The 26,673-nt window shown below is 39.9% G+C and overlaps 2 protein-coding genes across 4 annotated transcripts in view; both read left to right on the forward strand.

The window, feature by feature from the left end:
- The window catches only part of chd5 (chromodomain helicase DNA binding protein 5), a 31,580-nt gene extending 25,913 nt beyond the window's left edge, over nt 1-5,667 (forward strand). Inside the window, 6 exon segments of the mRNA XM_022761409.1 lie at nt 110-262; nt 1,166-1,290; nt 1,732-1,927; nt 2,980-3,143; nt 4,509-4,635; nt 5,053-5,667. Of these exon segments, the coding sequence (XP_022617130.1) occupies nt 110-262; nt 1,166-1,290; nt 1,732-1,927; nt 2,980-3,143; nt 4,509-4,635; nt 5,053-5,180 (893 nt within the window). The 3' untranslated portion in view covers nt 5,181-5,667.
- Nucleotides 5,668-9,123: 3,456 nt separating this feature from the next.
- Nucleotides 9,124-26,673, forward strand: part of LOC111233558 (rho guanine nucleotide exchange factor 10-like protein) — a 98,249-nt gene continuing 80,699 nt past the window's right edge. For all 3 annotated transcript variants that reach the window (XM_022761398.1, XM_022761401.1, XM_022761400.1), the window contains exons 1-4: nt 9,124-9,434; nt 16,447-16,725; nt 18,898-18,925; nt 25,744-25,904. In XM_022761398.1, coding sequence (XP_022617119.1) covers nt 16,452-16,725; nt 18,898-18,925; nt 25,744-25,904 — 463 coding nt within the window. In that variant the 5' untranslated portion in view covers nt 9,124-9,434; nt 16,447-16,451. The remainder of the gene's footprint in view (nt 9,435-16,446; nt 16,726-18,897; nt 18,926-25,743; nt 25,905-26,673) is intronic.

Here is a 26,673-nt window from a genome sequence, read left to right on the forward strand (position 1 = left end):
GTAGAAATGGTGCAATCAGTGTGCTCTTTTCTCTAAAAGCAAAGCAGTCTGTAGTGATAGTCCATTATACAGATATGTCTTTTAAGAAATCCTTCTGTCATTCATGTAGCTGTTGCAGATGACATGAAGAGTGAATACGCATTAGAGGGTCGATTAAATGGAGACAAAGACACTTTGGATGAGATGGACGAGAGCAGGAGGGAGGACAAAAATGGATTCAAAGCCAAGTTCATGTTTAATATTGCTGATGGAGGTTTCACAGGTGAGAATACATCTGACTTTGTTTTGATCCTAAATGACTGAAGGCGAACAAAGAAGTGGGGGAGGGAGGGAGGAATGTGACACAGCTGTTGAAAGTATATATTATGTTCCAAAGTGATCTTTAGAAAATAGCCTCTTTGAAAAAATAGTTTCATAGTTTTTAACATGCAACCCACCTCTGATTGCACATTACATGAACCCAGTTGTCAGACACTAGATGACTGCAGCACAGTGTCTGGTCTTATTTAGTCTTAAAGCTGCTTTTATGACAAAACTTTTTAACCTATCAGAACAGACTTGAATCGAGTGCATTGTGTTTGTCAGCACGACACGTTTGTCATTGTCATTTGAAATGGCTCATTTCCATAATAGCGCAATGTAATATTGTGCAGCTCAGTTTTAATTGGTGAAGTCTTTTTCTTAAGATGAAGATCAGAGAGACGAGACAGGTGCTATCTGGTGTGTTTGTGTTATCTGGAGACAAATGAGCAGAGAGTGAATAAAGAAACAACGGGCGGGAAAACAACTGTGACAGCACTTCAGCTGATTTTAAATTTTTATTTTCTCACAGCTGGAAACCATGCATTTCAATAAAACTATTTTGATTTCATGAGTTCACAAAGTCACTCCATAATTTAATATCAGTGGAAAAATGTGTCATTGATAACTTACCTCCACCAGACTTTGTTTAATAACTCCTAAATTTCTGCTCCAGGGTCTTACTACAGGTTGTTTATCTCAGGTGCCATAACGAAGCAGCTTTGTCTCGTCATAAATCTCGATTGTGCTGTTAATGTGCTCTTACTTCTCTTAATATGCCTGAATATAACTTTGCATTTCTTGTAAAAAAAAAAAAAAAAAAAAAAAAAAAAAAAACTGTCTGTCTTTATATCAATGCCGTCAGAGCTGCACACCCTGTGGCAAACTGAGGAGCGAGCGGCGCTGTCTTCTGGAAAGATGCATGACATCTGGCACCGTCGCCATGACTACTGGCTGTTGGCTGGCATCGTAACGTATCCTTTCCCAGCTGTAGGAGCGAGAAGCTCAGCATCTGGCGAAGTAATGTAATTACTTATGACCGTGGGGGGGGAGAGAGACAGTGGTTCAGAGGCTGATATTTACAAAATGTGAGGAGCAATATAAAACTAAAGCTATCTCGCTGTTGTATTTGAAGAATTTTATGAGTTGCTGTGCTTCAGTTTGCTTTTTCTTGACCGGGAATCTGTCTCAGACATGGCTATGCTCGCTGGCAGGACATTCAGAACGACCCACGCTATGCTATTCTGAACGAGCCCTTTAAGACTGAGATGCATAAGGGCAACTACCTAGAGATGAAGAACAAGTTCCTGGCTCGCCGATTTAAGGCAATGCTTGAGTCTTTGTGATAAAAACAAACTGCAAACTGAAACTAACTGTCTGTCACGTCTGTGTTTCATCCTCTCCTTTTCTTTCCCCCACCTCGCGCTGTAGTTGTTGGAGCAGGCTCTGGTGATTGAGGAGCAGCTGAGGCGGGCAGCTTACCTGAATATGACCCAGGACCCCAGTCACCCGGCCATGGCTCTCAACACGCGTTTTGCTGAGGTTGAATGTCTGGCAGAGTCCCACCAGCACCTGTCCAAAGAGTCTCTGGCTGGGAACAAGCCTGCCAACGCCGTGCTGCACAAAGGTCTCAGAAATAGCAACAGTTCACCAGTGTCTCATCTGCCAAAGGTTGCAGGAAAATGAACCTGCACAAATAACTTATACAGGACAAAAGTGATGATATAAATTTTCACAAGATGTTTTGTTCAGCCCACCGGTCGTCTGTGCTGCGAATGAAACATTCATTAAAGAGGCAAATGCAAATTCTGAATATAAATCTCCTGAAATCCCCCTAGAATCGTCAATATTTTACTATTAATGTATTCAGAAAACATATTTTATTTAATACTTAGTCATAGTTTTGTTGTTTATGCTGAGTTTATGCTGCTCCATTGGAATAAAATTGATGTTTTAACCAATGAAAATTCAACTTAGCAAGTCACTTTTTGGAGCTGACCTGTTTCTAATGCAAATCAACTTGTTTATTTTCTATCATCATGCTCCTTTTTTTTTATTTTTTTTTTTTTATCCTAAGGCAAATTGACCAGCCGCACTCTTTCTAACACTCTGTTGTAAATTCCTTTAAACAATGTAGTTTCAGTTGGAAACAGGTTTATCCGTCCATCCAGACAATAATTAGTCACAAAATGAAGCACAGACAGATGCTTCCCCACCACTGCTGTGTGTAGAGCTTCTAACAGGCAGCCATTAAAGATCCTGTTTGACACACTGGCGTCATTTTATGTTCATTTGACTCACCGTCAAAACATGTTTACAGCTATTAGTAGGATGAAAGTTTGGGAGGAAGCCAAGACCAAAGACCGTATCAAACTGAGGTGTTAAAATGTTATCGTTTCAAAATGTTGCTGCCCGTGACCCTTATTGATTTATTCGCCAGTGAAGAATTTTATGGCATTTAGTTCTTGGCAGTTGTTAATTTCAGGCCCAAGCTCCCACAATTAATTTGCTTTTCTAATGATTTGAGATTACTTTTAAACAGGATCTTTCAGAACGTTTCCCTGCATTTTGTCTCACTCATCTTTTTCTCATTAATTCGTACCACCGGTATAGGCATCAAATGACTGTTAACATAAGTGTTAAGTGTGTGTGTGTGTGTGTGTTCTTGTGGACTTGCAGTGCTGAACCAGCTGGAGGAACTTCTGAGTGACATGAAAGCAGATGTGACACGACTGCCCAACATGTTGTCCAGGATCCCACCGGTATCGGCCCGCCTGCAGATGTCTGAGAGGAGCATCCTGAGCCGCCTCACCAGCAGAGGCAGCGAACCGCCACCGCAGCAGGTGAGGTGACTTTGGGAAAACTCAAACTCAAGAACAAACAATTCTTCTGTGTTATTTCCTCATAGACAAGAGTCAAGTCATCTGGACTTGTTGTAAGACATCATTTTAGCACTGTAAGAGAGAGATTTCTTCTCTATTTCATCTTTCACATCTTTTTATTTCATAATCAGTGTATCAGTGTTCAATAATCAGCAATCACCTATGAATGAACCTTCAAACATAATAGTACGCTGAGTATCTAGATATTTCCCATCCCTTCCGTCCGCCCCCATGCACCCACGTAAACAATACAAAACACAAGAAGCGAGAAGAAAAACAAATTATACGTTTGTATGCATATATACACATACACACATATACATACAGTATATGTACACACACACACTCATACACACTTACACATACAGATACATACACACTAAAGTATACCTTAGTAAAGACACAAAACAACAAAAACAAAACAGTGACAGAGTTGTAGCTAACAGAAATTTCATATGTCCTTAATTTATGATGTACCTACTGTATACTGTATCTATGGGGGCTCAGTGCCAGAAATTGTCCAAGTTCATTATTGGTCACCTTTACAAAAGTTTCCAAAGCGAGAAAATAACAGGAACCATAGGTCTTGAAATGTAGTACTGCGGTTATGTTAGTTAATCTCTCTAAAAGTAAGAATTCAGCTATTTGGTCCAGGAACAACTTATTGGAGATTTATTAGACTCTTTCATCAATGTTTTGGACTTTGCTGGTGATTACTTTGCAGTGGAGGCTCATTAGGCTCATAAGGGTGAGGAAACAAGGCTCACTAAAATGTGTGACAGGACTTTTATGAAATGAAAAGGCCATGGCCTAAAAACTGTGAATATTTCTATACTCATGACTCCGCAACCACATTATTCCTTCAAAAACCTGTGGAGACTCGCTATCCCCCATGGAAGAGTTTCCCCAGGTGTAATGTGAAAAAAGCAGTTGTTTACTTTCACCACTCAGCTCCACGCTTCAGTCCCAAAGGATTTAACAGAGGCTGTATTGTCTCATTACTTTTATCTCTACTGCACCTGTTCTCCACAATTGAATGTGTGTTTTTTTTGGTTGCTATGCCAACTCTTGTCGTAACCAGGGAAACAGTAGGCAATCTGACTTGCTTTCCTTTGTTTTTTTTTTTTTGTTTTTTTTTACATACTTGTGTTCCCACTGTAAGAAGAAAACTAGTCAGACCTGCTGAATATTTAGAAGCAACATCATCTGCTGGACACCTATTGTGTCACTGTAATAGGTTTACCTTTTTGTTTTATTATTCTATAAATGAGTCCCGTGAAGGTGTAGTGTGCAGCAGGGTAATGGATCTTCATGTGCGTTCTTCAGCCTTTTAGCCAGGGCGGGTTTGGCTGCTCCCAGATGTACAGCAGCAGCTTTGGTGGAGGATTCAGAGGACCGGGGGGACAGCCCATGGTCAACTACAGTCAGATGCCTCTGGGACCGTACGTCAGCGGTAAGGATCGACATTTACAGTAACACATGACATCAAACAGGTGGGGGAGAGAGGTTGGGGGTTGCTCATGCCACTTAAATTCTGGTAATTGTTAACTGTAATTTGGTCATTTGAACGAGGCCTTATTGGCAAACACACAATGAATATTCTATAAGAAAGTCTTGATTTTTGCTGCTGCCAGTAATCCTTTTGACACACTAGATATTAGATATTTTTCATATGATTAAGAGGATCTTTCCACAAATTGCACACAATTATTAAATTTGAATTTGAGTTTTGAATTTTGATAAGATGCTGAAGTTACTCGTTCTGTTTGTAAGTCATTGAATCAAAACATTTTACATCTCACATTTCTATGCTAAGAACGGTTAAACACAGACTGTGAACTCCTAAATATTCAATCTCTTTCCTCTCTAGTGTCCTCTAACGGTCCCCCACCCCCCACAAGCCATCTGGACAAGAAGTCACTTGACTCCTTGAGAGACGTGGCTACGCCTGACCTCAAGTCAGGCAAACCTAGTGATGTCATCTGCATTGAGGACTAGATGAGCTCTGTAACACTGACCTGAGGTCAGAAACTCCCAGGGATGGAATCTGTATGGATGACAGCCGCCCATCTCTTGCGCCACATCGTCCTCTTTCTCCTGCTCCTTCCTGACTTTAAAATCTACAAAATCAAGCTCTCTGCTGTCTACGGTTAAGGCGATGTAACTTTTTTGATTAATGCAGATGTATCTATCTTAACAATTGCACTTTTATCTTTTGAGGATCATAGATTAGGAGGGAAAAAGGAGCAGCTTTCCTGACAGAGGAATTTTTTTCAGCCCTTCACTGCAAGGCAAAACTCAAGCAAGTTGGCAGTACTGAGTTTCTGATGCTCTTATTTGGGGCTCATTCTAATCTTGGAATGTGTGTTTTATTCGTGCCAGCCTCGACCGTTTCATTCTGCGCGCACTCTGCTGCTTTTAACCATCTTCCCAATCATTGTACACTGTGACTGTGCCCCACTGGAGCTTTTTTCTCTGTGAAGAGGAAGTGGAGTCAATGATGTCTTCAGTCATGGTTTGATAGGAGATAGTTTTTTTTTTTTTTTTTTTTTTTTTTTTTGTTTTTTTTTTGAGGGCTGATATTGTTACTTTAAATGAATAAGTGTTTTTTTTGTTCATGTAGTAACCAGTGGATGAAGTATTGATTTTTGAAAGCATCAAAAACTATTCTCATGTATGCAGTAGCTGGACACAGTCTGTCTGAATCCTCTAAAGACTGCCACCCACTGGTAATTTGGAGAAAGTCATTTCTGCCAAACCTGCAGATACACTTGACTGCAGTACCTGTTAGGGTTGGCCTCTTGTACTGTATATACTCAGAGACTGCTGTTTATTTTACCTCACATAGGTCTAATCATAGTGAAATATGTATACATACATGGATGAAATCAGAAGCCTGGCTTGGTATCATATATGAAGATCGGGCAGAGCAGAAGAAACTGTGGCTGAGGCAAAAATGATTTTTAACACATTTCAGAGAAGACTGAGTATTTCTGTGTATGGTACAATATTTGTGATTCTTTCTATATTTGAATGTTAGTAGTGGCTATAGAGCTTAACCCTGGGGCCATGACCAGTGGGACTGCACTATAAACAGGAACTCATCTGGTCTACATCCACATAGAGGGCTTTAATGTTCAGGCCTAACTGAGAACACAGTCCTGAGTGGAGAGTGGCTTTTTTTCCTCTTACATCCCAGGGACTTTCCCAGTTCCCTTTCATTGTTAGAACTGAATAAGAAACATAAAGTCCTTATGGCGCAATGTCACCTTAAGTCTTGTATTTGTCGCAAAATGAGCTTTTGTTTGCTTCTCTTTACGTTAAGGTAAAAATTAGATGTATTTGGTGCCATTAAAGATGATGATCCAGTATGATTTGTTCTTTGATGCAGTGTATTTCCTCCACAGAGGTGAAGACTGTAATTGGTAGTGTCACAGTCTGAACCTACATTTGAAGGAATATTCTCTGTGTATCAGCTTTTTAAGGACCAATGTTGCACAACATTACTCGTAGATGATGTCTTCACTTCCAGCTTCCTCAGTTCTGTTTTGGTTCTTTCAGAAGTGTCTGTCGTCGCCTATCACTTTACCTGGTGTGAAGGCACTTTAGCATGGTACAGCTACATATCCATTCCATTCCATCTACTATTATAATGTGCTGAAGTGACAGTCCACTACGTAAAACAATCTTTTATAAATTCAAGCTTACTATATTTCCTTTTCTATGAAGGCATTGTTTGAATGTTTGGACTCAAAGTGCAAATTCTTATTGACACATGTCTCTTTTCTTTCTTTTTCCAAAGACCAGTGGCATTACCTGTTTGTATTATTATTGCCATTGCCACAGCACTTATTTAACATTGTTGAGATGATGATTGTGATTGGACTAACCTAAACTGAAGAGGTAGTGTTGTATAGAGTTGGTGAGCGTATTTTCTTACTCTCCTTTTTGCCAGTTCAAATGATTGTCCTGAGGTGCTCTCATCTGACCCCTTTTCACTTACTTAGATTGTGTGACTGCAACCTCCTCGCCAATTCTCAGATATGCTTTAAGTAAGAAAACTGAGTTGCAAAACATTACCCGACTCGTTTTGAAAGCACCATGAGATGAACCTTGAAGTATGTCATATTGGTTTTTTGCGCTTTGTTAGTGTTAATCAGTGCTGTTCTGTTCACTGTGTTTCTGTTCATTTCATCAATTACTTGACCATGACATGTATTAGGTTGCTTGACAGATAGAACCTCAGAAACATGTAAATACTTGAAAGATTTTTCAGAGATAAGTCCATCTCCTATAGATTTATGTATCAAAGTGAAAAAAGATGAATGTCTGCTGGGTGGTGTTGCCATAGAACTGCAGTGTGCACCACATGTGCTCATCAATCAAAATCATGTCTTTTCCCTCTGGAGCGATGACCATGAGATGACATCGAAAACATACTGCAATCAAATGCAATCAAACTGAAGTCAGTATGAATGTAACGTCTGTTAGAAAAAAAAGGCTTCAGTCTAATATTATAAATATGTTAACAATGTATGTACATGCTTATTAACATGGCTTCAAAAGCTACCAAAAGACCCTGATAAAAGGCACCTTTGTTGCAGTGAATGCACAGCATGTGAAGCGTTTGATATGACGGTTCACTTTGGGGAGACGGTAGTGTATCTAGCATTTACAGACAATGAGCTCCAAGCAGTGTTATGGTTCTGATATTTGTGCTGTATAGCAATTGAATGAAAAAGTGAATTGTCATCTTTTTATTTGTATTCTGTGTATTTGTTCAATGTGTTTTAATAAATCTTCTGGACAACAGTAAGATTGTGTGATTTTGTGTTTCCTTTGCAGTCAGTCTGCAGATGAATGAGGACGTGCATGTGAACAACTGAGCTTTGTTTCTTGACTTGACCTCACACATTAGCTCAGGTTCATTGTGCAGCGTCTTCTACTGCTGCATGCCACAAGCTGCCTGAGCCCGCAGTACTGTAAATGTGATTAGAGGCAGAAATAGAAGCACTGGTGTAGTAAGAAAGGTCAAAAATAGCAGACGGACACCATTCATTTGCAGAGTCACAGAACAGTCTAAAGACTAAAAACATGACTATAAAACATCAGTGGTGGACTGTAACTAAGTACATTCAGCTAAGTACTGCAGTTCATCACACTTTTACACTTTCTGCTACTTTATGCTTATACTCTACTACAGTCCAGATTTATTTGACAGCTGTAGTTGCTAGTTACTTAGCAGATTAAGATTTTATACACAAAAATATAAAACATAATTTTTATACAATAATTTGAAACATAATGAATTTTTAAGTTAAATCATAGGTATTCAAATAACTAAGTTAGTTGTTAGTTAGTGTTAACTATCAAATTATGAAATAACTATTAATTTTGCAAATGTATGGCCCAAAGTAATAAACCAAACCCACTGTAAAACAGTAGATAAATAGTGGGTGAATGAATGAACCCTGATGCGATCTTATTGTGCTCATGTGCATCCTCTAAATGAACTTCTAGATATAATAATAATAATAATAATAATAATAATAATAATAATAATAATAATAATCTCAGCCATTAATAAGAAAATTGTGCAAATGACTCAAGTACAGTGTGTGCACACACACCTGCAGTCCTACACAGGAAGTGCTGTGAGACTGCATCGGCCCTAATACCATTTGTCCAACCCACTTGTTCTGACTGTCTCCCCTGATTGGAGCAAATTCCACCCCCTAAGCTTTTCATTGGCCGCATGCTTAACTTTGTCACTCTACCATTGGCCAGCTGTGTTAGTGCCCTCACCCTGCTTTGTGCTGCTGTCTGGACAGCAGCAGGGGTCTGGAGAGTGGGAGGAGGGAGAAAACCAAAGAAAGGATAGCATGGGACTGAAGGGGCTGAAGGGGGGTATAGACCCATCTAAAAAAGAGAGGGACAGAGAGGCAAGATAGAGGGAGGAACGGAACCAGAGAGCCGAGTGAGGCAGAGAGAAAGGGGAGGGAGCAAAGAGGGTTACCTCATCTGAGCTGCTAGTGCACACGGTGCAGGGGAGAAGTTGTGGGAAAGTAAACAGCACAGGAGAATTCCAATCTGTGTTCAGCCACTCGCAACCCTCACAGGACACTGTAAAGATGAGTGCGCTGGACCTGGCAGTGTGGTAAAAACTGAGAGTTTATGGGAGGCTACCAGGATTAAAGGGTCACCAGGGAGTGCCTGAAGCTTCTCGGAGGACACACTACTGAGGACAAGGAGGTGAGAGGCATATATATTTGTTGTCCTCCAAACACTTTCCCTCTTTCCTTCCTTCCTTCTATCTCCTCTCTTTCTCCCTCCTCTCTGTCAGCATGGTTAGCATGTTGCAAAGACAGCAGCTTTGTCCAAGGGGGCTATTGATGGAGTGGAGTGGGGGGTGGGTGGGTGTGCTGGTTTTGTGCCTCTCTGTCTCTCAGTCCGACAGCTACAGGGGCAGCTGAGAGGACAAGGCAAGGTGGAGCAGGAGAGGAGAGGATGGGAATGGTAGATACCCGTGTGGCCCTTTGGCAGAGTACACACCATCATGGACGATTAAACCTGAGTCTGCCTCACAGAGCCGGCGAGGCTACAGAGCGTGAGGCCTTGTTATGATAGCAGCAGTTCCTGAGACAGACACCAGGAAGGATGAGTGAGAGATTGCCGGCTCATCCCAGACCCACGCCTCTGGCCGGCTGTTTTTCAGCAGCACTGCACAGCTCTCCCAAAGCCTCGGGCTATAAAAAGAGATCCCCTGGCCTGGGCCTGGTCTTAACCATTCCAGTTTGACGGTTGCTTCCCGGAGTACAATAGCCCCTCCCAGGATGGATTTCACGCTGCCTCTATACTCTGAGCAGAATAGAGAGGGGAGACAGGGAGGAGAGGGGTGATGGCGGGGGGTAGGGGGGGAACTATGGGACCTCTGACCAAGTAATTTGCATTTTAAGCTAGAGCACTGTTTCTGCCTCACTTGCCGGATGTCCAAGAGCCTTTCTTTTAAGAAACTCCATGGACTCACTGTATCAGATTTTTTTCTCCTTAGTCACAGTCCACCACATCCAACAGACATTAACAATCCACGCATGCATGGCCTGAAGCTACCACAAAGACTTCACTATCAATGGGAACTCTCTCCCTTTCGCCACACATTCACCCATTAAGACTAGCGCTCATGGAATCATATGTATAGCAAGGCCTTGGTGCTCGGATACACAACAAGTTATTTGATATTAGAAAACACACCTGTCAAAATGTTTACTGGTGTGATGTACAGTCCACTGGGAATGGCAGGTAATTAACCAGCAGAAGGAATTCGGGGATGTTTATAAGTCAAGGCCTATCTACAGTATTTTCCTGTTGCACTTGTGGCATGTCGCCCAAACATGACTTGTATTATTTCCTGTCTGCTCCTCTGACAACAAACTCCAAGGCCAAAGCAACTAAACCGCACTGGTCTGAAGAATAACCCATAATAATCTCCTGAGATCCAGGGCCTGAGTTCACATCAAGTTGTAGGAAGATTTAATTTGTCCAGTATTAAAAGCATTGTATGACACTTCCTGAAGAACAACTGAACACTTTCATTTGTTATGTTATGATATCTCATTTGAGTGGTACATCAGAGGAGCAGACATGCCTCTTTTGCACTGATAGTGAAAGTTAGCCTTGCTACCTGAAGCTGCACAATAACTCAAACAGACACAATGAATTGTTAGAGGCAGTTTACATATCACATTTTAGATCCGTGCGAGTGTAGTTCAAATAACCATTGTCCCTCTGTACTCTGTGGACCCAGCTGCAGTTACTGCAGTGACACTGGTGTGCTAGAGCAAGAGCAGGCTGAATTAGGCAGAGGAAGTGGCTGACACCGAATCAGCACTCAGAAGAAACTTCCTGGAGCTTTGACTTACAGCGGAGAATAGAGTCACCTCAGTTTGTACACTTTAGTCTCAGTATGTATTTATGTGGACAAGGGACAAATCAATGAGACACATCATATAGCATCATCATACAAATTCAAAACACAACATTAAATATTTGATCTTATAACAGGTGAAGTCTGACAGTTACCAAGCTTCAGTGAAAGTTTATGAAAAACTGTTCAGCTTTCCTTTCATGTAAAGTAAGAATTAGCAGGAAAAAAAGCATCATCTTTGGATCACTAAAATCCCGTATCTGAAAGGAGAATGAGACTGATTTTCCCCATTAATGTGTCGTGAGGATCACGCAGCATGTGAAAGCATGTGAAAACAGTATAGAGTCTTCTGTGGTTCTGGAGAAACTGTGTCAAGTCTGAGGAAATAACCATGATGACATCTCGGCTTGGGCTTGGAACCTGGAAGTGTGGAGTTTGAAAGGCATGGGCATGTGGCAGACAGGGAGTGTCTGACTGTGGGTGGCATTAAGGCAGGAGTTTTCAAAGTTTTAGTGTATTTATGGACATTTATTTGAGAGATAATTGTACCCTTGTGAAGTGTAGGTCACGCTGAATATAAAAAAAATGTTCTGTGTTTAGATTTGACTGTGTTATGACACTAAGAAAAGATATGAACTTTGATGCTACCTGCAACAATCAGGGGCACTATGGGGTTTAAAGTACCTTATTTACATCCATGAGCTGTTTCACAGCCACTGCTGCAGCTCCAACTGCTGTGTTGATGAGTGAGCATCAGCGGGTCAAACCACGATAACTAACTCATTGTTTCCAGAACATTAAGTGCACCTGTCCCTTTCACCTGTCTTCACCTCACGTCTCTCCTTTCACCTCTCTTTGCCCCACGGTTCTCCCTCCCGCGCCCTCGCTTCAACTCTCCTGCGTCGTCCCTGGGGAGGTCGCGCCTTGCAGTTTGAAAACCACTGCAGTGAGAGAAGTGTAGGATCCTTTGTTTTTGGAGCTTCCCGACCTCTGTTGCTCCCATTTCTTTTTTCAGTTCGTCTGAAACTTCACAGAGGTGCGATACTAAATTGCTGGTGTATCCCTTTTTATATGTAGCATGTTGACAGGATATAGATATCTGCCTGAGATATACCAGATGAGTTTGGCGGCCACACTTGTCTAACATCTGAATAGACACCAGGGTAGAGGAGTACCTGCCAGTCCTTTAAGTAACTGATGACTTTCATTAATTCCTAGTGGCTATACTTAGTTTCTTCACAGCCTCCACCCACTGATGGATTCTTAAGACAGCTAATGGTAGTAATGATGTAGCAAGATGTTTAGAGGTATCATAATATATTATAATACTGTGAAAAATAACAATGGTTTCGCACAATGATGTGGATGAAGATAAAAGTAAGTGGGAGAAAGGAAAAGACGGAGTGTGATTGGGTTTTGAAATCCAGAAAATCTGGAAACACTGACTCTTATAAAAGGTATTTGTTGATTTGTTGAGCAGTGATCAACGACCCGAGCAAAGCCTCTGCAGATACAACATTATGGTCACTGTGTTACAGGATTTCACATCTTTAACATGCCATGTGCTGAAAAACTGTGTGTCAGAATTATTCAAAGAAATTACTTTTACCCCTCTGACCTGGACATGTATTTATTTTATTGCTTTCAAAAGTATTTTTCTGGATTAAAAAAAAACATTGTCTGGTCAACACATTCAGGACATTCTTATGTCTGCTCATTGTTTGTACAGTACAGCACACACACCCATTCCAGTACACTATTATGCTGTGAGCACAAATGGCAGATGGGAGGTGGAGGTTACTCCCACTGTGTCCTTGACTAGGGTGACTCCACCAGCACATCACTGCTGTTGTGGACAGACATTAGTGGATTTGCCCTCTACAGCAGAGGGCGTATGAAGGCCAGACTGCCTCCTGAATAAATAATATATCCCTGAATGTCTTAACAGTGGCAACATGACGGTAAACCAGGAGGAAAGTAGAAACATACTCTCTCAAATATGCATAGATAACCCTCTTGTCATGTTTTTTTTTGGTAGTGTGATGTGATATCCCACGTGGCCTTTGGCACACAGTCTTCAGGAATTGATTTAAAGTTAAATTTAATATATTCATAACATTCATAATATATAATGCAATAGGCTTAGCTTCTTCTGTGTTGAGAAATCTTTGGTAGGGCTACGCTGTGTTTAAAAAGCGAATCCATGAAATCCACAAATGTCTGTGAACGGCCTCCCACTCAAATTGTTATGCCTTTTGACAGCCAAAGAAAGACATATTCCGTCTGTTCTCAAGGAGCTGTTTGCAGTTCCTAAATTGGCCGAGTCACATTTGCATCTCTCGATAGGAAGTCCTCGGGGAAGCTGAAGAAGGAACAAGCGCCAGGAGCAGAATCATCTCTGCCTGGCACTGTTTGTTGTTGTCAATGGTCCACTGCTCTCTCATTGTCTGTGGAGTGTTTATGTGCCATTTTCTGTTAAGGAAAACCCTAAAGTGGGGGTTCTCTCAGTGGCTTTCTGTTAAGATTTTTCAGTGCTGTTTATTCAGTCATCCCCAGCTGCTGTTCTCTACCGTTGTCTATTGATATACCCGACTGCCACTGACCAATGGCTGTGAGGTTTGTCTGTAGTTGGTCAAACATAGCTCTCTGTAAATCATTGGCTAGAACTAAATATGCAGCCCAGCAGATTTGCAAAATCCTGACTGAAAGCTTTGGATACAGTTACTGGTTTAGGAAACCCTTTTTCTTTTTTTCTTTTTTTTGATCATTCTGTTTTTAAACCCTGTAATTTAATTTTGTTCTTTAAAGCAGATTACACATCCTTACTGCATTTGTGAAATAAATAAAAGTACAATAGGGAGCTGAGATGGAATCAGGCAACATAAATCGGATGCCAAGTACCCACAACATCCGACTGAGTAATCAAAGACTGCACAATTTGAATTGATAGAAAATGACGGAGCAAATATAAATATGTAAAAACACCACTAAATATGCAAATCCAAGAACTACTACATTTAAAACAAGATATAATATAACGTTTGATGTTTCCAGTTAGGATGTACACTGCAAATGTGCGACCTGGTTTGCCTCGGATCGAAGGAAAGGGCACACATACCTCACTTTCCTCTGTACACATTCGACAGACTCATTACCACATTTGGTACACAGCAGTGGAGTTTTGAGAGCTCTATGTAGGTCAGGGACAGGGTGTGTAGGAGTTGGTTTCATCTTTATTCTGTGATGTATCTTATTTTCCCCTCAAGAATAGCTTTCACACAGCACCACTCCCGGGGCTCTTTATTTTTCCAAGATGGAGTCTGTTTGATGGCTTGTCCAAACGCCTTCCCTCAAAGACATTTGTTCAGAATACCTGTCATTTCGGATTCTGAGGAAGTGAAAAACTTTTGGGTTCCAGATTTTGGATTAGTATTAGCAAACTGAACTTTTAGACAAGGCACCAGCTGTCTTGATTTGTAACAATGTGAAAATATCAATACCATCATCATAAGCATGGCTTCCATCTGTGGAAGGATAGTGGCATTAATTTCAATTAAACCTTATACCTTATGTTTTTAAAAATTCATTCAAAAGAGGATGCTGCTATACTCCACACTGAGTTTGTATGAGCCATACCATAGAGAGCAAAGCCATGGTCCAGATGACCTGTGAGCTAATCAGTGCTGCAGTGACGAAATGTAGAAACAATGCTTTCTGAGGCTGAGCAGAAGTTTTCCCTCCACAAAAGAGTCATTGTTGATTTGACCAATGAGTGGGATGACTGGAGAAACTGTGTTTGTGGCAAAGGGGAGGTAACTGGGTCCAAAGGCAGCATATTGTACTTGTAAACAAAACAGAAAAGAAAATTTCTTAAGAAGCTAGCGCTGTTTTGTTTATAAAACTCCTATGTAATTTAAAGACACACAAACACAAACGGTGGTAATTCAGGATTCAAAGCCATCACTGCTCCTGAACATCAATGCAAACAAACATCATGTCCAGACTGAGCTGTCAGCAAGCAGTAGTAAAAGATAATGAGAGCCGTAACTGACATCATGACAGCCCTTGTATCCAGGTTAAACAATAAGTGCTGACAATGAATTTTAACAATCCACAAGCAGCATGTTCCAGGGATGTTTTCCCGCACAGGCAGCCTGCTCAGCCGCCTCTGCTCCATGCTATTATTTTCCAGAAGGAGCCTGACAAACTGTCCTATCAGGCCCAACAGTGTTCCAGCACTGGAAGGAGTTCAGTGCCAATCAAAATGCAAAGCAGATGCCGGCTGCAGGAGTGCTAATACTAACATGTACAGAAACAGTCAGCCTGTGTGTCATAGAAAATCCCCACTTTGTAAAAATAATGAAACAATTACAGCAATTTAATACCTTCATGGTATGTGTGTGTGTCATGGAAAATTTCCATTTTATTTTGAAAATATACTAACAACAAATCTAACTTCCATGGTTACAGCTGGCAATTTACATGCTCGTTTGTTGTCATGTGTTTGCAATTAATGTATGACTGTATTGATATATTTTGATTGTTTTTCAAATGAATTCCTAAAACATCTAGGCTGCTGTTATACCTGTTTTCGTTGATAAGACAAGATGAAATTAGCCTCTCACATAATTGAGGGCACATGTTTTCATCAGTGGGTGTGTGGATATCTTAATTAATCTGCCACTAAGCCTCCTCAGACTCTTTGATTTAACTAACAGTCTTTCCAACAGCCATATGTCATGTTTATGGTGCTGGGAGCGTCTCTCTCTGTGCACCTGAAACGTGGAGTTGTTTAATTCATTTATGTCAAACTGAAAAAAGTTGTTCAACTTAGGGTATTTTTATCCACTCTCAATAAAACAAGAGGTGTGAGAGTTTCAGTCTAATGTTTTGCTGTGAACACAGTGTGGGGTGAGGAGTTCATTTCAGGTCAGTGTTGTTTAGTACAACACTGATATTTATCTTATTTTACATGTTACTGTTTTGCTAAGCAGCTTTTCTATGTTTATAAAGACCAGACAACACTCCTCTCCTGCAGTCCATTTACATTTCTGCCTTCATCCAGATGAGTAGTGGAGGTTAAACAGTCTTAATGTCACAGTAGAATTCAAGCAGTATCTCCTAGGTTCACATTAAACGCAGGAGAAAAGGGATGCAAAACTTCATTATTTTCACTGTTTAGTATTTCTAATATTGTAGCATTCTGTCACTCAAATCTTTAAGGTGCCTTATCTTTTTCAATACAAAAATCTTGTTTTGATTATGTGGTATACATATTTTTTTCACCACAGGGGTCACTTTTAACTCAAATGGGTGAACAAAATTGTGTCACTTTTTCAGGAATTATGTCGACTGCAATATCTCAGCAACCACCAAAGGAAGATGAAGAGGAGGAAGACGAGGAGCAAGGGGAAGAGTTCGTGTTTGAGGACAGCACGGACGAGGAGAAACTTCAGGACAGTAAAGGGATCAGCTCGGCCTGTGTCAGCTCTGTCCAGGCGTCAAAAAAGGAGGACAGTGAGACAGCACAGAGAGACAGTACACAGCTTCCCAAAACCTCACCAGCTGCTGGACAGGAGGGCATTCCCACCAAGGATGTAGAATCAATTTCTACTGCAGGTAACACATTTTCAGGAATACTACTTTTTAAAAAAAATCACTTTGGTGTCTCAGTACATCAGTATACCAATACCATAGGGTGGAATTTAAAACCTTTAGTATATAATTAGCGTCAATTACTCATCCCTAACTGAAAATAATGTTAATGTTTAAATGGTGGTACATATCTTTAAATATTTGTGCAGTTATTAATGTAAAATTAGCTGCACTAATAGGTCTACAGTTTTAGTATTTTAACATTTTAAAATTTCAACATATTGAAAGTGGAAAGGGCTCTTCAAAAAAACAAAAACAAAAACAAACAAAAAAAAAAACTGAAATAGGTTTACTCCCCCTCCACACCTCGACGACTTCCGTAAAGTCTCTCAACATTACTCGCTACCTTCCGTTATTCGTCTTAACGGTAGCTCTGCGAAAGCTGCCTTTTAGCATCTTCAAAACTAGCACACCCACTCGTCTGCTCTGTATTTAACAGCTGCAGAGACTAACAGTTTGTGGAAACAACCAGCCATCAGTTTAGAGGTAAACCTCTGATATCTTTCACAGCCAGCTTTAGTTGGCACCAAGCTAAGCTGTAAGTCTGGAACCGGCTAACTGGACAGATGCTCAAACACGTCATTATGTATAGCCTTATTTAGAGTGTTGTCTTATTAAACAAATTGTATTTTGTTAATATTGGACTATAAATATTTATGCATTACCCGTAAGCAATATTTGAATGTTGTCGCTTGTAGAGATGAAACTATCTGTTCTCTAAACTTTTTTTTTTTTTGTTGTGCAATGAATCCTATTGGCAAAGAGTCATATTTAGTAAGCTGATAAAATTTTTTGGATTCAAATGTTTATATAGTGACAAATAAATGTAACTGAAATAAATAAATACCTCTGAAATGTAGTAAAATAGAAGTATATTGTAACATTAGATGGGGGAATTAACACAATAAGTGAAAACACCTGTGTGGGGGGAATGTGGGCATGCAGGGGCTTAAAGTTAGTGGCTCCACCTCTACTAGCTACAATAAGCTTAAATGTAGGCAGAATCAATAAATATGTCTAAAATGTAGTGAAGTAGATGTATAAAGTAATATATAATTGAAAAAAAAACCCTGAAGTACCAGTTGAATAGAATACAGCTGTATTGTCCACAAAGGTGGAGAATTGTCCTCTTCCCATCTGGCAAACTGGGGAATATCAGATACTGGGAAATTGAATGAAATTACTTTGATATAGGCTTGTGGTTAGAGTTGCTACGCTGTAACCAAAATGAACACGCTCCATCCTCTGAACTTGTACACTGTCATCTTTCTGAACACTGAATCACTACCTTCTTCATCACTGTACAAAAACCTGTCTATGGCAAGCTGGTTGTAAAATGTGAATTTGATATTTCTAATTTACTTATTGTAATCTGATCAGTTTTTCATAACCAGAGTTATGCAGATGTAAGTATGGTATATTTACTACCTGCCTAATGTTGCCAAACAGGTCCTGGTAATTACAATCCCAGATAAAGAGGGAGATTTAGGTCTTGGACAAGTCCTTTTGGACAAAGTGTAGTGATTAGTGCTTAATTAAAAAGCTTTTTTTTACCAAGTCTGTGTGTGGTAATCCGTTAAGTGGGCTGTGGAGATGCATAGGGGAATTCTGGGCGTTGATAATAGAGTGTAGTGGAGGTCTATTATGTAATTGAGGGCTGAGAGCAGCTGATTCCCTCCCTCACCAGATGACATGAGTTTACATGGTGGAATCCAAAGGAAATCGATCATGACATTTGTTTAACAGCACCTACCTATGCTTTGACAACACAGTACCACCATACAATATCGGTTTTTATTTGTGACTACCTACCTACACTGTCTACTTAATTGTCTCAGACTCACTAACACTTGCTCAGCAGTTGTATTCATCATCTTAACAAGCAGGTATCTTTCCTTTTGTAAGCAAGTGTGATTAATTTTTTGGTAGTTAACTTTTTATATTTTGAAAAGTTCTACGGCATACAAGAAGTAAAAGAGAGTAAATGTCACAACACAAGCTCACAGCTTTTCAAATTGTGTTTTTAAAAAAATCAGGCAAAGTTGTTATTTTTCTTTTTTTTTTTTTTTTTTATAAAAGTGTTTCCTTTTTCTTTGGAATAGTTTCTCATGGTTGCTGTTTTCCTCATTTTGACAGATGTTCCAGTTACTGAGTCACCCAGCTGGTAAGTTGCCTCTGATTCCTATCACAGTGTGGGGAAAATTACTAAAGGGCGGTGGAGAAAGTAAACTCAACACCACACCACACTACATCAGTGTCATGTCATTATGTCTGAGATAATGTCATGCTTACACTCCATCCAAACACACCACAGTGGGTATACGATGCTGTGATGTTACGCTGCATCTATTTGTACAACATTTATATGACAGATGGCATGTCCCGCCCACAGTTAGAGGTGGTAATGTCAAGTATAAAGTGATGTTGCTGTTACATTTCTAGAGGGAAATCACAGGGTTGCCTAATTCATGATGATGCATACAGTATGATGAGATGAGCCTTGTTTATACTCCATTATGCAGTGTTCAGATGAATGAAGTCAGTTCACTCAAATCACAAACGGATATATTTTTCCATGTAACCCCAGTGGTATGTAGCCATGCAAATACAATTACTTTTCTCTGCTTAAGTTCCAAGTGTCCATCTCTAAGATTTCTGTTGCCACCCCAATACAGTGGAGGGAAATGGAAATTACTTCCACTTCCATTTCCACTGTCTCCAGCAGTGGAAAGCAACGGCAAAGTTGACTCTTGTTTCTATCACTTCTTTTCTTCTACTGAAGTTAGCAAGCTAACCAGTTAGCCCCAGTGCTATCTGATTGTCTAGTCACTTTCCAATAGCGACTCACTATAGCCTTCAGTCTGCCCTGAATATGTAGTGAAGCTCGGAGGTTGTATTATAACCTCTTGTACCACTAACAAAGCACATTTGGTGGCAGAGAAAACTTACAAATAGCCCCTTTAATTAAATTAAGTGACCCAATAAACCATTCCAGTGAGCCAGGATCTCCAAACCTGGAAATTTCAACTGCGACACTTAACTCAAGTGCAGTGGTAATCAATGATATTAATTGCATCTATGCGTTTCCTGATGTGACGTGTAAAAATGTTTGCCTTGAAAAAATGCATTTGGAACCATTATCTACAGGTGAAATGGTCCAAATGTAAACTGTTGACAGTGAGGTGTGTGAGGATTATCAGCTGGGACATTGGGTCTCATGCAAGAACATTTTTGTATTCATGTCCTAAAATTCTCTTACCTTTTGTCGGTGAGGCTTGTTTATACAAGTGTTCCAAAATTGGAATTACCAATCTCCCTTAACTGCACAAGTCATAAATTGCTTGTTTCAGACTGATGAACCTGTTAATGAGGAGGTGTGCATTTGTGAGATTTGATCATCATTAGCATAATCATCGCTCCCTAACATTGCAATATAAGGCTGCCTGTTCTGCTTCATTTGTGGGAAAGCTTCATTCACAAAAATGTCATGCAAGAGTAAAAAGAACTTCACACTGCAGACCTACAAATTTGCTCTCAATAAAAACATAACAAATGTAGCAGTGTCACTAGTCGTATCAGAGGACCCAAAACAATTAACAAAATGTAAATTGCACACCTGTCAATGACGTGAAATCGGATTCATTCGGATTAAGCCACTATTATTCCTAATAGGGCTGACTAATTAATCGAAATATTGTATTATGGCCAAGTGCAATATCCAAATTGCTGGAGCTGCAATTTTGTTTTTTGTTGATAAAGGTAAAATGTGTCACGACATACCATAAATGAAGCATTGTGGTACTGCAGAGATGCCCCGGCCTACAAATCATATTCTCCAGATGTAAAGGAACATACTTGTTTGGTACAGACCTCAGCAAAAATCACATCATCATCATTTTTATTTTTTATATCAGTGAAAATGAGCAATCCAACTGAAATCGTGACTGATATCACAGTCACATTATCTGCCAAAATAATCGCGATATGATCATGTCTGCATATCGTTCAGTCCTAATTCCTAAATTCCTAAAAGTGTGTTTTCCCACTGTGAAGAAAGGCATTTTATCTGTTTATGACTTACATGACAGGAACTGACCACTCCTGAATTTACAGTGTTTCTTGAAATATGTGTTTCTGTTGAGTTTTTGGTCATTTTTAGTGATTTGAGTGGCACAAATAAAAATCAATTAATCTTCATTGTATTTGGGTGGAGGCTCAAGTTAAAGGACCCGCACTCAGGTTCATTTCAATTAGTTTGGCTGATAAGACCTGCGAGACTGTGTGGGCATGTATGACTGTGTCAGTGACAGCTCCCTCACTCTCCTGTTAGCTTTGCTACATGGGTTAAGGTGGGACAAATTACACTTTTATAATTCTTATTAGTACATGGAGTCTGGTGACCTCACATAGTTCTCTCTGAAACTTCAACCTGAGGTTTAATCAGCCAGAATAACTGACACTTGGTGGATTTCTCAAAACCTTTCCACATAAAACTGAAACAAACTGCATGGTTCTATGCCATAGGGGGTAATTTTATTTTTTGTGCTTTGGATGAAACATAAAAAACATATTTGTGGATTTAAAGAATGAGAGTACCTTTATCCACATATGGAAACATTAAAATCCATTTGATATGCAAAGGCTTTAGTATTGGTAATGTGAAATGAACTGTAGTCTCAATACACATTTCTGGCTGAGTAGTCAGTCTGCATCTTTTATGCAGTCAAGAAGACAGTTTGCTCCAAGGTCTCAGCACAGTTAAGGATAAGGTGATAGTTTATTGATTCCTCCAAGGCAACTGTCTTTTTGCCTGCTCCTCTCTATAAGGAGGGTGGCCATCCAATTTATTGGCTCAAACAATCGGGATCTTTTCAGTCAGTTTACAACAAAATGAAATAAACACTGACATGCTATTAGAGTAGTTTCTTGCTTATACCACTTTCATACAGGGTATACACATTACCATCTGTTTTGAGTGGCTTAAACCACCAGATAATGGTAAACATATTAAAGTAATTCAGAGACTGTAATACAAAATTATAATATAGTATACTAACCTTAACATACTTTTGTTGTTTTTTTTGTTTTTTTAACTTGATGTGATTTTTTGTAATAATCTAAGCTATAGCAAACCAGAAAAAATATTTGCAATCTCTCGTGGGTTCTTATCAGAATCATCCCTCAGCCTCTCTGGCTGCATGACGAAGCCATGCAAGGGCCCTGATTTTGGTGAAGCCCCCCACCTGTGTGTCTAGGAAGTGTGCTCAGAAACCTCTACTGATAGTTGACTTCAGGGGTTGAGTTCCTGTGGGCTTTCCTGTGTTGAAAAGAGGGGCCTGCATTTGTGCACAGGTGTGAGCGTGTGTGTATGTGTGCGTATATGTTTCTGTTGTGTGCATAGTGTGTGCATGAATGACTGCATATGTGTGTGCTTGTGTGTGTTTGTGTGTGTGTGTGTGTGTGTGTGATGGAGTCACAGTGAGGTCTTGGCAATTTCTCATGCAAGGAGATTTCTGCTGAGTACACATTTCCACTTTGGTTTAGTCAATAGTTTGCCTTTTTAAAGAAGAGCTATCAATAGCACTTTCCATCATCAAGGTGTTAGGACTGTCAGCACATCCACCACATCTGTCAGCAGTTTTAGAATAATATTGCCTAAATTACTTTGCGATTGTTATTGCAGAAATATGGGTTTTTCTTAACACTGCAGTGACAGCACATCAGCTTGTTACAGCTATTAGGCTTAAGGCAGCATTCCTCTCCTGTGAGTTTTGTACACGCTTCAGTGTTTGATGCCAACATTTACTCCTGACTTCACTTTTCACCCCTTGACAGATAGTTTTCATTAAACACGTTGCGTGGAACCTCAGCAGTGAAGAGATTAACACAAGAGATACCATGACAACGTGGCATGTATCTGTTTTATTTACACAGATCTCTAACCTTTGAGAGTATAACTTTACTTCAATTGTTCAACAGTTTCTTTGTTTGCCTTCACCTTTTTACCCTTTACTGCCTTGCAGAACTTTATAGATTTGACCTTGCAAAGAAACTCATCTAATCTAGTTTACAGAACACATTTATTTTTCACAGCTGATTTTTTTTTTCTTTTTTTTTTGACCTCTCACCTTGTTGTGCTTGTCTCAGTTGGATGTGCTGTGAAAGCAAAAGAAAAAACGGTGATGCTGTAAAAGCATTAAAAACAAACATGTATAAAAATATGATGAGAAGCCATGGACCAAATACTTTGAGTACTATCAAATTAGAGTCTGTCATGTACAGAACAACTTTATACAGTATCACTGGGTGCGTTGTGGTTTAATGTGAGGAGTGGGCAGTTGTCCGTGGGGGAGTCTGATGACCTGAGGACAAACTAAGAACCATTAATATGCTCAGCACAATGCTTGCGCAGTTATAAAGAACAGCTATGCCCGGGAGAGACGACAAGCGACAAACAGGTGGCATGCAGTACTGCCCTGGCACAGTAGCTGAAGGGGATGGAAACGGTGTGAGATTTGCATTCAGGCAGCTTCTACTTTAGGCTGTGCTCTGCCCCAGGCTGTGTCATTTGCATTGAAAAATGATTCCTGCTTCTCTCCTTGAGCTATATGACTCACCAGGGCTTATAGGCATAGATAAGTTGGGAAGGGATGTGCAAAGATATGCTTGGATCGATAGCTACACCACTCAAATCACTCACACCTGACATGAATGCATACAGTGAGGCGGACAAGCTGTGTAGCTATTGTTCTGGTTCCACTCTTTTTGCACACAAGCAATTTTAATGACAAAAGATCAGTTTATTGTAAGAAATGTGTTGACAAATAGCTCTTTATTTTGTTTTCACGTGGGTGCAGATCATTTTTGTTCCTTAGATTGAGATGAATCATCCAGCATCACAGAGAATGCCGCAGAGTAATACTTGGCAGTCTTTTGCAGCTTGACACCACTGCAAAACCAAATCGCTACTATCAGTAGCTGTAATATGACATGTTGGCAGAGTATTATATCTACTTCTAGATTTGTAGTGAGCATTTATTGCACAACAGGGAGAGCATAGCACAAACACAACCAGAATTAGGAGTAGATTTATAAATAGCTGCATGAATTTGAATGCTATCATCTTAATCTTAGAATGATATTAACATACATTGTTATGTGTACATATAACTTTTTTTAATTCTTTAATTTTAGATGAGATTGTAATAATAATGAGCTACTTTCCTGATTGAGATTTTCAGAAATATCTAATATGAACAAAGAATAATAAAGTGAATTTAGAAATGCATATATATTTCTGACACAGTGTAAATTATGTGCTGAGTCTTACCTATCAGTATTCTGTGTGTGGCCCCACAAATGCTACAAACTGCCCACTGTTATTTTTTTTTTTTATCCTTGTCTGCTCCAGGCATGCTTTCCTTTCTTTCTGACTCATAATACACAGCTCACTTGGTGCTGTACCATACAAGCAAAGATAATGTTTTGCAAGATAGTTGAATACAGATAGTCGTCTTCTATTCCTACTTTAATGTAAAGTAAGTGTCTGAAAGGCTGCCTCTCCAGCAGTTCAAAATGATGGCATTTTATGCACATTATCCTCCTGGTGTGTCATGTTTGTCTGCGAGTTGCCCATCATTCTGACTGGCTGCTGCTACTGGTTTGTTGCTGTGGTGTTTAGCAGAGGGACAGATTTAATTAGTGTAAGTGGGACTCTCCTACACGGTGGATATGTCATATTATCAGTTATGTGGGGGAGGACAATCCCTCTCTGGCAGCATCAGCACAGGCCATGCGATAGCTATGTCAACAATATTTTCCCCTGTGATGTCAGAGGCTGCTTTAGTAGCTGGTTCAGGCCATGTTCTCGTTCAAAAAGGCAGTGGTGATTATAGTAAGCCGCAGGCATGACAGATAATGATTTGACAGTGCTCAGGGGTAAGTTAGGTAACTCAAGCAACAAGCAGGATGTGTGATTTTATATATATATATATATATATATATATATATTTACAAATGGCCTTGCAAAAGTTGTTCTGAATAAGTATATCAGCACAACTAATGTCACATACAGCTGAGATATTAAAACAACTTAATGGATAAAGTAGCAGAAATTGTTGTCACAAATAATAACCTAAAAGAATCCACTTTGTAATTCTGAATAATTTGCTATTTGCAGTTTCACTAAAAGGCCTGTGTGGGTGGGGAAGTTTCATTACCAAAGAGCCTGCAAAACCTACACACAAAAATTAAACAAAGCACTCATAGAGCCCATACCTGCACCAAGGTTGAACAATCCTTTGGATTTATTATTTGGTGAATGGAAAAAATGAAATGTTGAAATGTTTAATCTCTTTCTCAATGCATGATTGCATCAAAATACACATTATGGTAGACAGTCATGGACTTTATGTGCCAGATCATTTCCATTTAAGTAAGTGCAGTATCTAGTATCTTTATGCATTCGCAATTATGTCACTGAAAAAATGGGGCAAGGAAAAGCACCCAAAAGAGCGCATCATCCAGTATACAAGATGATCTATCTTAGGTGAATTATACTTTGTACATGGATCAAATTGGCACCAAAAACTAATCACTTGTTCTTTGGCCCATATCCTCACTTTCCAACACATTTCACTGAAATATTTTAATTGGGTTTTGACATATATCTGCTAACTATCCAATAAACAGACAAACAGGGAGAGAAAAGTCCTTGGAGGAGGAAAAAATGCACATCTGCCAGTATGGAAAACTAGTGTTCCAAAAAAGTTGCCTCAAAAACATCACGATAATTTGACAGCAGCAATATGTGTTCCGTCAGACCTTAGGGAGTGTGCGTTTGCATGTTTGGATAACGAAGAAGTATTTCGGCCCCCACCTCTAGCCACTCTGCCTCCCTTTCCTTTTGCTGAAATTAACTCGTAATGAGGCACACAGCACTCAGTGTTAGTTTAACTGTGCTAATGTTTGGGTACCTTCCAGGGCCTCAGCAGCAGACGAGCCCAGTACCTCAGCTCCTTGTGAGGGAGAGGAGCTCCGGGGGCTTCCTGTGGCGCCGTCAGCTGTGGAGAGGCCGGCTGATGCAGGAGACCACAGCAAAAAAAACGTCAAGGAAAGCACCGGCTCGAGGGACATCTCTGAAGGTACAGAACTAAATTATATTGACAAGGAATGATTTACCTTATATTGTAGATCAAGGGTTCAATTTCAGACCTGAAAGATTAAACCCAAGCTTGCCTTGGGATTCAGGCTCATTCTACCTCTGTATTAAAGTGTTTACGCTGCGAGCAGGTCTGATAAAAAACCAAAAAAAAAACCAACTGGGCCTCCAGAGTTGCGTAAACAGTAGTGGACCACACCATAATGACACTGACAAAATAAATTGTGCACCAGTATTTTGTTAGCACTGCACATTGCATCTCTTGACCTTGATCAAAGGTGACAAGAACAGTGTATTACAGACCTACAGCCATCTTATGGCTCATTGATTTCCACGGTGGAAGAGGCCATATACACATATGTATGGACACATGAATTTGTACAAACACACACGCATGTACACACTCTATTCACACACATACCGACACAATACACACTGGCTTGTGCACACACATTCTCTGCCATGATTTGATTTCTACACAGACATGACATGAATCCAATTAATTCAGGATGAGGATCAATAGAGAACCATTTCCATGAGGGAAAATTGCTTTTGGATTTCGACTCAGTCAGCAGTGCTGCCGTTATTTGAAGGTGGCTCAGAAATGAGAGATGTAAAGGAGCCCTGCAATGCTGCATGACATTTTTTATGTCCCACTCTTCTGATGTATTTTCACACACAGCCTCTCCTGTCATTTTGAACGTGTACAGTATATTTAAACTGAATAATAAAACTATATTAAACCGCTCTTC

The sequence above is a fragment of the Seriola dumerili genome, unplaced genomic scaffold (genome assembly GCF_002260705.1).
Source record: "Seriola dumerili isolate Sdu_G_001 unplaced genomic scaffold, Sdu_1.0 BDQW01000409.1, whole genome shotgun sequence".
Classification (NCBI taxonomy): domain Eukaryota; kingdom Metazoa; phylum Chordata; class Actinopteri; order Carangiformes; family Carangidae; genus Seriola; species Seriola dumerili.